This window comes from Gymnogyps californianus, chromosome 23 (assembly GCF_018139145.2).
Source record: "Gymnogyps californianus isolate 813 chromosome 23, ASM1813914v2, whole genome shotgun sequence".
In the NCBI taxonomy this organism is placed as follows: domain Eukaryota; kingdom Metazoa; phylum Chordata; class Aves; order Accipitriformes; family Cathartidae; genus Gymnogyps; species Gymnogyps californianus.
This window is the reverse complement of record NC_059493.1, coordinates 5,854,577-5,867,482: the sequence shown is the minus strand read 5'-3', so window position 1 is coordinate 5,867,482 and position 12,906 is coordinate 5,854,577. Positions and strand designations below refer to the sequence as shown.

At 61.8% G+C, this 12,906-nt stretch overlaps 1 protein-coding gene across 1 annotated transcript; it reads right to left on the bottom strand.

Annotated features, from left to right (window-relative positions):
- Positions 1–780: 780 nt before the first annotated feature.
- C23H2orf42 (chromosome 23 C2orf42 homolog) lies at positions 781–12,106 on the bottom strand. The gene is made up of 9 exons (XM_050910242.1): positions 12,097–12,106; positions 9,469–10,309; positions 8,505–8,615; positions 8,017–8,121; positions 6,332–6,436; positions 3,933–4,040; positions 2,250–2,350; positions 1,998–2,160; positions 781–989 (listed from the first exon to the last, which is right to left on the bottom strand). The coding sequence occupies exons 2-9, from the start codon at positions 10,295–10,297 to the stop codon at positions 781–783; spliced, it is 1,731 nt and encodes a 576-aa protein (XP_050766199.1). The 5' UTR covers positions 10,298–10,309; positions 12,097–12,106.
- Between the last annotated feature and the right edge of the window lie 800 nt (positions 12,107–12,906).

The following is a 12,906-nucleotide window of genomic DNA, read 5'->3' as shown; positions in this document are numbered from 1 at the left end:
CCTGGGGGGTGTTGGGGGTCCTGGCTGGGCCCCCCCCCAGCCCCAGTGCTGCCCTGGGGGGTGCCTGGCTCTGTGCTGGGGGTGTGGGGGTCGTGGCTGGGCCCCCCCCAGCCTGCAGCAGCCCTGTCTCTCTCTCTTTCAGCCAGGAAGGTGTGTGTCCTTGGCTGTGCTGGAGGATGGATCCATGGAGCGAGGGGTGAGATGGGGGTGTGCTGGGCCCCCCCTCTGGTCCCGGCTGGGGGCTCTACTGTTCCTGGGGTGCTGGGGCAGAGTGGCCCAGGGGTGCTGTCTCTGTTTTTGTCCCCCCAGGTCCTGGTGCAGCCCCTGCAGCAGAGGAGCAGATGCTGGGATGGAGCTGGGCTGTGCAGTGTGGGGAGCCCCCGGTAGGGACCCTGGGAGCCCCTCTGGGGGTGGGAGCTTCCCCCCCTGGGGGTGGCTGGTCCCCAGGGGTCTGGGTGGGTGCTGCCTCCCTGGTAGGGACCCTGGGAGCCCCCCCCGGGGGTGGCTGGTCCCCAGGGGTCTGGGTGGGTGTAGCCCCTACTTGATCCATAGGCTGTGGCTGCCTTTGGTGTGAGCCCCCCTGGGGGTGTGGGGGTTCCCAGGGTGTAGCCCCCCAGCTCTGTGCTCCCCCCCGTGCTGGGTGCAGGGAGGCTCAGGGCACCCACTGAGGGGGAGTTTTATTTTGCAGGTGCTGCTGGTGGCGGAGCAGTGGAGCCGGGTGCCTGGAGTCTGGCCCTTGCAGGTCTGTGCCGTGCCCCCCCCCCCGGCGGTGCCGGGGGCTCAGGGGAAGGGGATGGTGGTGAGCGGGGTGAGCTCCAGCGCCGGCTCGGTGGCGGCGGGCGGCCGGTGCTCGGCGCCGGGCTGGGGGCTGCCGTGGTGGCCGTACTGGAACTTGATGCGGAGCTCGCCGAGGCGGGCCTGGGGGAGGATGTTGGGGATCCACTCGATGATGAAGGGGGTGGGCTCCTTCTGGGTGGGGGAGGTGTTTCCTGGGGGGAGAGAGGGGGCAGGGTGGGCCCGGGCCCCCCCTTCCCGCGCCATGGCTGGTTGTGGGGCTGCCTTGTGGGGGGAGGGTGAGGTGCAGCGGGCTGGGGCCTCCTGCCGTGCCCCTCCCAGTAAGGGCTGGTGCTTTTTGTGTGTGTAATGGTGGCTGTGTGTTTTTTGCAGGTGGCTGGAGAAGGAGCAGCGGGAGCAACTGGCGCCGAGGGTTTGTTGGGGGGGGTTTGGGGTCGTTTCCTTCTCTGGGCGGGGGGCTGGACAGCCTGAGAGAAACTATCTCGTGTGTTTGAGATTTAAAAGTCGGGGAGGCGGGGGGGGGCACCGGCATGCTGGCTGTGGCTGGCCCCACCCCTTGGGGGGGAGGGACCACCCCTGGGGGGGTGGGTCCCCCACCCCTTGGGGGGGGTTGGCCCCCCTGGGTGGGGGGGCCCCTTTAGGCTTCAGGGCCCCCCTGGGTGTGGGGGTCTGAGGGGGGGGCCCCTTTAGGCTTCAGGGCCCCCCTGGGTGGGGGTCTGAGGGGGGGGCCCCTTTGGGCTTCAGGGCCCCCCTGGGTGGGGGTCTGGGGGGGGGGGCCCCTTTGGGCTTCAGGGCCCCCCTGGGTGGGGGTCTGGGGGGGGGGGGCCTTGTGTTCCTGGGGCCTGGCCTCCTGGGGGGGCCCTTCTTGCTGGGACCCCCCTGGTCCCAGGTGGGGGAGGAACAATGCAGCACTGCTTCTAAGTGCTGGGAAAGGGGGGGGGTCAGGGGGTGGCCCTGGCCCCCCCCGTACTCTGCAGGTCACACAGGGGTCTTGCTCCAGGCTTCTGGCGTGGGTCTTGGGCTGTTGCCCCCATCCCGGGGGGAGAGTTGGCTTGGGGGGGTGGGGGTGAGCTTGCCTGGTGCCCCCCCCAGAGCAGCCTGGGCTCTGGAGCTCTGGGGCAGCAGAGGCTGGGGCTGCCCGGCTGGGGGGGGGGGAGCCTTTCCCCCCCCGGTGGGCTGGGAGCTGGGCCTGCCCCACTCACCCACTTTGAGGAAGGTCTTGAGCTCGAGGGGCCGGATGGCCGGCTGCTTCTCCGGGTGCCCGTAGGCCTCGGCGATGCTCTCCACCTCCACCTTGGGGCACCTGAAGGGCTCGTAGGTGCCGTCCCGGTTCTGGACGAAGCTGCGCGTGATCTCCAGCGGCAGCTGCCGGCAAGCACGGGAGCGCCCGGGTGAGGGGCTGGGCTGGGGGGCAGCGGCGGGGCCGGGGGGCTGCCTTCCCCCCCCCCCCTTACCTCGGGCGTGTCGAAGATCTGCTTGACCTGCAGGACGTTGGTGATGTGCCACGTGTACTTGGAGAAGGTGCCCAGGGGAAGGGCGTCCTTGCGGACAAAAGCTGCGGGGAGGGAAAGGGCCGTGAGGGGTGGGGGGGGCTGTGGCTCACTGTGAAACTGGGGGTGCTCTGGGGTTCTGTTTTTCTCTGTCTTCTCCTTTGCCGTCTCTGTCTTCTCCCCCTTTCTCCTTTGCTGTCTCTGTTTTTCCTCTCTCTTCTCTTCTCCTTTCCCCTTTGCTGTCTTTGTTTTCTCTCCCTTTTCTCTATTCCCCTTTCTCCTTTCCTGTCTCTGTCTTCTCCCCTCTTTCTCCTTTCCTGTCTGTTTTCTCCTGTCTCTTTTCTCTTTTCTCCTTTCCCCTTTGCTGTCTCTGTCTTCTCTCCCTTTTCTCTTTTCCCCTTTCTCCTTTACCATCTCTTGTCTTCTCTCCCCTGTCTCTTTTCTCTCCTTTCCCCTTTGCTGTCTGTCTCCTCTCCCTTTTCTCTCTTCCCCTTCCCTGTTTTCTCTCCCCTTTCTCTTTTCTCCTTTCCCCTTTGCTGTCTCTGGCTTCTCTCCCTTTTCTTTCCCCTTTCCTGTCTGTTTTTTTTCTCTTCTCCTTTCCCCTTTGCCATCTCTGTCTTCTCCCCCCTTTCTCTTTTCTCTCTTCTCCTTTCCCTTTGCCATCTCTGTTTTCTCCCCCTTTCTCTTTTCTCCTTTCCCATTTCCCTTTTGCTGTCTCTGTCTTCTCCCCCCTTTCCCTTTTCTCCTTTCCCTCTTTGCTGTCTCTGTCTTCTCCCCCCTTTCTCTTTGGTGTCCTCAGCTCTTCAGCCTGTAGCTCTCTGCCTTGTCTAGAAGGCAGCCCCAGCTCCTGAGTATCTGACTGTATCCTTGCTGGTGGACTCTTCCCAGGGCTCTGAAGAGCTGCTAATGCCATAAATCTTAACTGGCCCGGGGCTTGAGAGAGGCACTTTGTCTCTGCTTGTGCTGACGTTCAGCTAGGGGCAGATGGGGGCACAAACAGAGCTGGTGCTGCTGGGCCCAAGGCCTTGCTGCAGCAGAGGCAGTGACCTGTGCTCCTGCAGCACTGACATCATGCATTTAACGTGGCTGAGAGCCCTGAGTGTGCACTTAAGCCTGGCTTTGTGCTCTGCACTTGTGTAGGAGAGAGGGTGTAAAGCAGCGAGGATGCGTGCCAGCATCAAGGGCTGCAAGCCTTCCCTTGGCTTAGAGGCAGCAGTTAGTCAGAGCTGGGTGGAGGGGATGGGGGGAACAAAGTCTCGGCTTTGAGCCTCGCTGGAGCTGGGTTTATTCCCGCAGCCCAGGTTTGCGCTGCTCTTGTGCTCTGCTAAATGCTGAGAGAGCTGGTGCTGGCAGTCAGGCATTGAGCCTGCAGGCAGGCTGGGCTTAGGCTAGGCTTAGGTAGAAGCTGACAGCAATCCCCTGTGTAGTAGAGGCTGTGAGTCCCACTTAGCTTGCGTCCTCTGCCCTGGGCCTTGCTCACACCTGCAGTGTTTCCCACTTAGCTGCTGTGAGGGAAGAAGCTGCTAGAAAGCAGGGGGGAGCGAAGAATCTTTTTCTTGTTGCTGCTGCTGGCTTTTTCCTCTAAAAGCAGCCTGCCTTAACCAGTATGTACTGGGTTTCCTGGGTGCATGTGAGTTTGTATCTTACCTGTGGTAGAGTTGGGCAGCCTCTTCTTCGTGCTCCCGCTGGAGATCCTCTGCTGCAGCGCATCAAAGAAAGCCTGAGGGATGTGGAACACCAGCGGCTCGGGCTTGCCTGTGTGGGCACGAACAAGAAGACATGGGGTGAGGGCAAGGGAGAGGAGGTGCTGCGTGGGGGCTTGGGTGAAGGGGCTGCTGAGGGTGGTGTTGTTCAAGCCCACCCCTGTCCTGCTCCAGTATCTCTGCTACTGGGGACTCCAGCAGCTGGCTGAAAGAGCACTGCCCCCATCTGACTGCCTTCAGAGTAAAATATTTTCTGGAATTCAGAGTCTGGTGTTTCACTTTGTGTCCTTTGCCTCTTGCCCTGTCTGTGAGCGCTGCTGAGCTGAGCCTGGGCCTGCTGGCTTTACTCCCTTGTCCTGGTTTTGGCTAGGACAGAGTTGATTTTCTTCCTAGGAGCTGGTACAGTGCTGTGTTTTGGATTTAGTAGGAAAAGAATGTTGATAACACACTGATGTTTTTAGTATAAACACTACTTAGCAACAACTCAGTCAAGGATTTTTCAGCTTCTTGTGCCCAGCCAGCAAGAAGGCTGGAGGGGCACAAGAAGCTGGGAGGGGGCGCAGCCAGGACGGCTGACCCAAACTGGCCAAAGAGCTATTCCATACCATATGACATCATGCCCAGTATATAAACTGGGGCGAGTTAACGGGGAGGGGGGATTGCAGCTCGGGAACTAACTGGGCATCGGTCAACGAGTGGTGAGCAATTGCATTGTGCACCACTTGCTTTGTATAGTTTAATTCTTTTAGTATTGCTGTTGTCAAATTATCATTGTTTTTCCTTTCTTTCTGTCCTATTAAACTGTCTTTATCTCAACTCACAAGTTTTTTTTCCTGATTCTCTCCCCATCCCAGGGGTGGGGGGCAGCGAGCGAGCGGCTGCGTGGTGCTTAGCTGCCGGCTGGGGTTAAACCACGACATCCCTCCCACCCAACTGAGCTGTACAGCAACATCTAGTCTTGGGAGGAGCAGGGAGTTGGACCTGCTCAACCTTATGTGTCCCTTCCAATGTGCGATGCTCTAGGATCTTCCTCAGCCGTGATATGACTTCCCCCCATGCTGTCTGCAGCCCAGGTGCCAGCCCTGGCTCCCTGGCAGAGCCCTGAATCCCTCCATCACCTCTGCGTTCCCATGTTTGTTGCGGGGAGTGCCCTGAATCCCTCCATCACCTCTGCGTCCCAGTGTTTGTCCCTGGGAGCACAGGGATGGGGCTGTTCCCCCGAGGCTTTCGGTCACTGTGTTTGTGAAGCTGGGGCTGTGCTGCTGAAGGGGGCTGGGCGATGACAATGTAACTGTCTTTAAGAACCACACATTCACTCAAGTTGGAAAAAACCCTTGAGATCATGGAGTCCAACTGTGAACTGAGCACCAGAGGCTGTGGTTCTTAGCTGTCTCTGCCAGCAGCTTGCCAGAGGCCAGCATACTTGCATGCTTCCTGCACTTAATGACACCTTGCAGAGACAGCTACTGGATAGCAGGACACGTGTGTGCGTCTGTCTGTCTGACAAATGTAAACTTAGAGTGCTCTCGTGTTGTTTGGAAAGAGCTGCTCCCCTTCAGGCATTGTTTTGGGGTGCCCTCCCTTTAGGTGAGCCCAGCTGCGCTGCAGCACCTGCCAGCCAGGCACAACTCTCCCAGCAGCCAAGAGATGTAGGAAATATAATACATCCCTCCAGGATTTTTACAGAACTCATACAAGCAGCTGCCTCCGTCTGGAGGACGGGCCAGAGCCATGTCCTGCTGCCCACACGTGTCTCCGATGCCGCTCACTTGCTGGGGAAGCGGAGCGGTGCAGGTGACAGTAGCCCCCCCAGGTATCAGAGCCACAAGCCATCGCCTGTAGCCATACGTGCACAGGGAGCACCTCAGCCCTGCAGCGAGCAGAGCCCTGCCTTTGGGGCACACGGTGGGGGGGCCAAGGAGAACAGCAGAGCACTCCAGACAGCCACGGGAGGAAAAAAGTGGATTACCGGCATTTCTGCCACTGAGGCGTCTCACCTCACTTTACCTCACCTCACTTTTTACCTCGCCTCTTCTGCGTAGCCCCAGGCACTCTGAATTCAAGCATCAATAACCTCTAAGGGAATTTCTCCCTTCCCCAGCGGAAACACCAGCACCAGGCTACCAAAAAGCATCGAGCCCATGTTCAGGAAACAAATCAAAGCCGACGATAGAAACTTCCCAGGGCAAAATAACATTTGCTCCAAGCTGGGCAAAGCACTCGCCTCCCTTGGGGCGGACAGTTGTTATTTAATGCTGCCAAGAGCTTAATGCCAGAGGTAGTGCACGGAGTGGAGTGGAGCGATGCCCGAAGGCTCTCCCGAGGTGGTCCCCAAAGCCTTACCCTCAAACTGGTAATGCATGGTTTGATGGATGCGTTCGGTGACGCTGGCCAGCCAGTCCTGGAAGGAGAGGGTCACCTGCGCCTCGTCCAGCAGCTGGGTAGAGCCTGCAAGAGAAAGGGAAGGGAAATCAGAATCCACATCGGCACACAAGCAAAGTGCCAAGCCAGACGGGCAGGAGAAATGACCGAGACCGAGAGCGAGACCGAGAGCGAGACCGAGACCGAGACCCACACGGGCTGCCCCGCAGGCGCAGCTCCTCTGTGGCCAGCTCCAGTCCAGTATTCTCCATTTTACCTGCATGAGTTTTTCCCCAGCAGCACAGACACAACCACCTGTGTTAAACAGAGCTCAGAAAGGCAGCAGGACAACAAACAAAACTGTCTTCCATCAGCTCAACGGCTCAGACGCCCCTGCCTTGGGCGCCTCGATCCCAGGGCTTGGAAATGCAGGACTGCTTTAACAGCAGCAATCTGATTTTAAAGCTCGTGTCTGCTCTCAGCAAGAGCTGCCGCCTCGGCACCATGGTACAATTATGCCGCCTCGGCACCACGGTACGATTACGCCGTCTCACCGGGGAGTAGCTTTCACAGCGCCCATCCCCGGGAGCGGGAACCGACACGTCCTCACCCTGCTGAGAGCACCGACACGCTCCCCGGGGGCATTTGCAGGAGCAAAACAAGCCGGCGCAGGCTGTGGGGCGAGATGGATGCACTCAATCTACCTCAGGGGGAAAAAAATAAGAGATTTGTACCACTTCTTACTTTCTAGGCCAAAACTAAAGCTAAAAGGAACAAAAAAGCACTAAGCAAAGGCTCCTGCCGAGGCCCAGACCATAACTAGCACGGAGAGCAGCTTTCTTTAAAGGGCTCCGAGTCGCTGGGAAAACCCACAGGTTTTCATGGCGTTGGACTGACCCTTCCCTCTCCAAACATCATATAGAAACACACAGAAACACACAGCCGCCTGCTCAGAGCCAACAGTTATTACGTACGTGCCCAGGACAATCTCCCCGAGGTGGCCGGGGTTACGCGAGTTCCCATCATCTCCCTCACGGCCGGCACGCTCCCCGCACCCGGCCAGACCCCGGACGGCGCTTCTGAGCGAGAATCTGCCACTCGAAACCCCAGCTCCTCTGGCTGTGACAAGCCACCCCCCCCCTCACAGCAGCTCTGGACATTAAGAGATACTGCAAACACCGTCAGTGGCAAAAAAAAAAAAAACCACAATGGAAACCAGCTCACAACTTAGCCTGAACCGATTCGCCTATCCCTTTTATCCAGGAGGGCACTTAATTGCATCAGGAGACATTAATATAACGCCTGCCCACTCACAACAGCGCTGGCCCCACCACGAGCCAACTTCTTTAAGCTTGCCGCAGCAAGAAAACCACCGAAGAGCCACCCCGGCAGCGCGCTGGCATTGTCCCTCTCCGACAAGCACGCTTACAGCCAGCCAGAGCTACACCAGCACCCCGAGTTACGCGAGACACACGCAGCTACCGGCAGCGCCGAGGGAGCAGGGGGGTGCCCGAGCCCAAATTTCGCCTCCTAGAGCAAGCGCCGGACAGCGAGGGCTCGGCTGTTCCCTCCGCAGGGGTTACGGCGGCACGAACCGAACGGCTGCGGGCGTCCGCCCGGTCCCCGAGGGCTCCCGACCGCCGGTGAGACGCGTGGCCGAGGCTTACCTTGTCTTTTCAGCGAGGAGGCGACGGCCGGCTTCTTCAGGCTGCTTCTCCTGGGGTTGCTGTGAGCTGGGTCTTGAGCCAGGAGAGGGCTGGTCGCCTGCGTCCCTGAGGGATCGTTTCAGAGCGCGTCAGTGCCCGAGTCCCGGGGCTCGGCGGGCACCCCGTGCCGGGCGTCCCTGCCACAGGCAGGGTGGGTGGGATGGAGAAGTCACCTCTCTCCTTAGGGCGGGCTGTCACCACAGCTCTTTCCACCTTAACACCACTAACGATCACTAAAAGACCCGCTCAGACTCAGGGCAGGAGGGTGCCCAACACCCAGAGCCTCTCCGAAAGCTCCCACCGGCACCGGACAAGGCACAGGGCCGGCTACGAGTCCGGCAGGTCACGGCGGGGCTGCCCCTCCTGCGGTCGTGCCAGCCGGGCAAGCGACGGCTTTCGGCTTCGGCCCGCGTCCGCCCCATCCCGCAGAGCTCCCAGCAGACGCTCACCGGGCGTCACGTCCTTTTTCCTCTTCTTGGGTTTGGCGGCAGCCGCCTCCCCAGCCTGCACCGTGGATTCGGGGCCGCCCGCCAGCGGCGGGACCACGATCCCTTTCAGACCTAGGAGAAACAAGGCTCTGTCCTTAAAAGCGTCTCAACCACGCACGGCGGGGGACACGGGGGTCTCGCGTCCCCCTCCCCACGCCAGCGCTTGCCCCCTCCGAGACCTCCCAGCACGCCCCAAACATCCTCAGGGAAACCCCAAAGCCCTCCCGGCCCTCCAGACACGCTGCTTTCGGGGTGGGGTGGGGGGGACATTGAGGCGAGCAGTGATTTTAATTCACTCGCATCACCCAGGTCGCTCTCCTCGGGGCAGATTTTCACCTTTGGGTGCTTAAAGACAGGGTGGGACTATCTGGGCGCACCTATTGGGGTGCACAACCCCCCTCCCTGGGGGACTGAACCCCAGCGGCTGCTGCCACGGGAGGGGGGTTCACAACGAGCTGGGCTTCCCCCAGCGCTGCTCCGGCCCAAAGGGAAGAGGACACCCGGCTCCCAGCGCGGAAGAGGAACCCGACTCGCCCCGAGCGCCCATCGCAGCAAAGCCCGGCGGGATCTGCACACCCCCCCCCCCCAGCTCCCACGGGAGCACCCCGTTCTGCTCCCACACGCTGGGAGCCAGGAGCAAGCTGCAGCCCAGGAGGAATCACTCCCCACGAAGCTCTCTCAGCTTACAGAGGGAGTGGGGGGGGGGGGAGCAGGAAATAAAGCCCCCGGTAACGAAGCGCCAACAGAGAGCAGCTGTAAGGGCAGCCCCGGCAAAGCCAGGCAGCTGCCAGGGCACCGGCAGGAGGGAGGGGAGGGGAGGGGAGGGGAGGGGAGCGGCAGCATCGGTCCCACACGGCCCCTCCACGCCTCTGCCCCCCCCAAATCCTCTGCATGTGTGTGTGTGTGTCCCCCCCGCTACACCTACCGCCGGAGTCGTAGGCGAGGAAGTCGGCGAACTCCTGCGCCAGGCTCTCGTCGCTGGCGAAGGCGCAGATGCAGGCGAAGAAGTGAATGCAGCGCGGCGGCGGCGGCGGCTCCTCCTCGGCCGGGCCGCCTTTGCCGGGCTTCAGAGCCTGGCAGGAGCAGGAGAACCTGTGGTCCGCCAGCGTCTTGGCGCTCATCTTCTGGGCGAAGGAGGCGTGCAGGTAGCCGAGGCTGTGCTTCTGGCTGGCCTTGCACTTCACCACCAGGATGTTCTTGGTGATCCGCTGCACCAGCGGCCCCGTGGGCTCGGTCGCCAGCTGCCATATGGTTTGTTTGGTTTCGGGCGAAGCCTGCATGGAGTTGAGCACCGAGCTTTTCAGGGTGAGCGGGGTGGCCTCGGTCTGGCAGTTCAAGGCCAGTTTGACGTGCTGGCACTGGTTCTCCACCACGCCTTGCGTGGCCGCTTTCAGACACGACGGCACGTAGCAGCGGCCGGAGCTGAGCTGCGTGATGATGGTCCCGTCTACCGTCTGGATGGCCGTCTCCGAGACCCCCAGCTCCACAAAGCACCGGTAATCCGGTCCCCGGTCCCTCTGCCGCACCGAATAAACCTGTAAGTCGGAGCCGGTGATGATCTTGACGGCGTCGACGCTGGGCTGCTTGCGCGTGCCGTAACGGAAGACGGTCCCGCAGTTCTTGTTCTTGCAGCTCAGGCCTCGGGTGCCGTTGTAAGTGCCGCAGCGGGGACATTTCCGGATGCCCCGGAGCGTGGCCTTCCCCAGGTCGGACAGGAAGGAGGGGACTTTGGTCCTCACCGACGCCGGCTCCATCCTCCGGGGAACCTGGAAGGGCAGAGATGGGTCGGGGGCTCAGTTAACAGCCTGGGGCGGTGGAGGGGACGGGAGGGACAGCGGGGACGCGGCCGTCCTCAGTCCCCAGCAGCGGCAGAGACGGAGCAGAGAAAGAGAGAGAGGGGGAAGCGACTGGCTGCCCGGCCCCGGCAGGACGGGCAGGGGTCCCGGCAGGATGGGCAGGGGTCCCTGCCGGTCACCGTGCCACCCTGCCGCAAGTCCCACGTTGGTTACTTCAGCTCCTTCCTCGCAACCGAGGCCCCAAGTGACACCCGGGTGCGACACGACAGAGCACGGCAGCGTCCCGCTCTTCACGGAGCGATAAAGTGCCACCCCTGGAAGCGCCGGACCCCGACGCCTCCACCCGGCGCCCACCCCCTGCTATTTCCCCGTCTCGGCCGCGCAGCAGGAAAACGAGGCTAAAAAGAGAGCTTTTGGCGCGTGCACGCTCGTGGCCCAAGCCACGGGTTCACCCCCTGGGGGGTAAATAAAATTAAATAAAGGACGTGGGACGTAAACAAAGCTGGGTGGCCTGCCCACCGTGGCAGGGGAACGGGCGGGCGAGGGGACTCGCAGAGCCCCCGAGCACTGGCTGAGTGCGCCAGAGCTGCTCTGAGCGACACCGAAGCAGGGATCGCGGTCCAAGGCGGCGACGATGATGGGAGAAAACCCCGCGCGCACGGGACAGAAATGGGTTTTCGCACCAAACTGGCAGCCGAGATTCCAAGCGTTTCTCCCCTGCCAACTGCGTCTTCCCCTTCCCCTACCCAGGCTCGCAGAGCGCCCTGACCCCGTCACGCCGGGACACGAGGCGGGCCGGGAGGGCTGTCCGGCTCCCCTCGACCCCACGGCAGAGCTCTCCGCTCGCCCCTGGTGCTCCCCGCCACAACCAAAAACCCCTTTCCGGGGCAAAACCAGGCACCGCGCAAAGAGCCACGCGCAGCCGAGGCTTCCAGCCAGCCTTCGCGCCCAGCGAGGGCAGCAGGCGAGAGACGGAGACAGCGGGCAGAGGCGAAAGGGACGTTTATTGTCGCTGCCGGAGCTGCAACGTCTCGCGGAGACATCGGTGCCTTAAGGCGGTTGCGGCGAGACCCGTGGGATGCCGAAAAGCAGCTCCCGGTGCTCCTGTGGTGGTTTACACCAGTCCCAGGCCCTCAACGGTTATTTACACGGGATAAAGTCTGCCAGTACCGGGGGGTACGAGCTCCCGGCGGCCTAACTGCAAAGGACAGGGCACAGCTCAGGGAACCGGGGGTCTGCACCAGGGCTCGGTGCCGGCCGAGCGGGGCAGCGCTGGGCCCAGTGCTCACCGGGCATCCCCCCGCCGGGTGAAAGGAAGGGCCAGAGAGACCGAGGAGCCCAGCCGCCCGTCCCTCACCGAGGGGAGTGCAGCGGGACAGGGACACCCCCCACACACACACCCCCCGTCCCGGTGGGGTCCGGGGGCCAGCACAGGCCCCAGACCCTGTAACGAAGGGCCGGGACCCTCTGGGTGCGGTGGGACCGGGAGTGGGGCACCCGGCGGGGGCGAGCACCCAGAGCGGGGGCTGCCCCTCAGCTCCGGTCACCTCACGACCAGGCCTCAGAAGAAAGGCCCGGGTGTCTCCTCCCGTCGCCCTCAACGACAACGCCTCGCCCACCCTCGGCCCCGCCGGCGTGCGCTGCGCTGACGTCACTGCCGTGAGCGTCGCCGTGACGTCGCACCCCGCCGACGGGGGCGGGAACGCGCCCCCCCCCCCCCCCCCTTCGCCTCGCCGTGTTCCCCCCCTTCCCCTCACCTCCCCGCGCGCGCCGTTTCCCAGCATCCTCCCCGCCCCTTCTGATGTCACTTCCTGTCCCGCGGCCGCGGGGCCCACCCCCTTCCTTACCTGAGCGGCGGCGCGCGCCCCCCGCTCCTGCCCGGATCACCGCGAGGGCGCTCAACGCCCCGCCTCCGCCATGGCGCCCGCTCCTTCGCTCCCATTGGTCCGCCGGCACCACGTGAGGCGCCGCGGGGCTTCTGGGAGGTGTAGTCCGCGGGGGGCGCCGCAGCGCGCATGCGCGCTGCGGCGCCCCCCGCGGACTACACCTCCCAGAAGCCCCCGCGGCGCGCTCGCAGCCAGAATTGACCAATTTCGCCCTTTTTTCTCCTCAAATTCCCCGAGCAGCCGCTTCCCTCCCGCCCGCTTCGGGCGCCAGCCGGCAAGGGGGGCCACGGAGTAAGAAAAGAGAACGCACAAGGAGCTTCGCTTTTGGGTTTTGTGTGGGTTTTGGGTTTTTCCTTTTTTTTTTGTTTTTTTGGGGTTTTTTTTTCATTTTTTTTCTGAAGGCTGGTCAGGAGGTAGGAGAGAAAAAGGTCTTTTTTGACCTGCGAACATTACAAAAGATCAGGTTGGGAAAGCTGCGGTCGCCTTCCGTTAGCCGGGAAGGTACGACCCCGGATATCGGGATGTGGAGGGGGGAAAGGTTTTATACAATTATTTAAAACCAAGAAAGGATGAACTTTGTATTCCAAGAATAGCAGAGTGTGTATTTGAGATCCACATGCCAAAAAAAAAGAAAAAAAAAAAAAGAAAGGAAAAAAAAAAAAAAAAAGTAAAAAAAAAAAG

Bases quoted from the DNA above. Each gene is read 5' to 3' on its own strand.
- C23H2orf42 (XM_050910242.1), bottom strand. From the start codon at position 10,297: ATGGAGCCGGCGTCGGTGAGGACCAAAGTCCCCTCCTTCCTGTCCGAC. The intron at 6,437-8,016 runs GTAAGCCTCGGC...TTTCTCTTGCAG, and splicing joins CTCCTCGCTGAAAAGACAAG to GCTCTACCCAGCTGCTGGAC. The intron at 2,161-2,249 runs GTAAGGGGGGGG...GCTTGCCGGCAG, and splicing joins AGATCTTCGACACGCCCGAG to CTGCCGCTGGAGATCACGCG.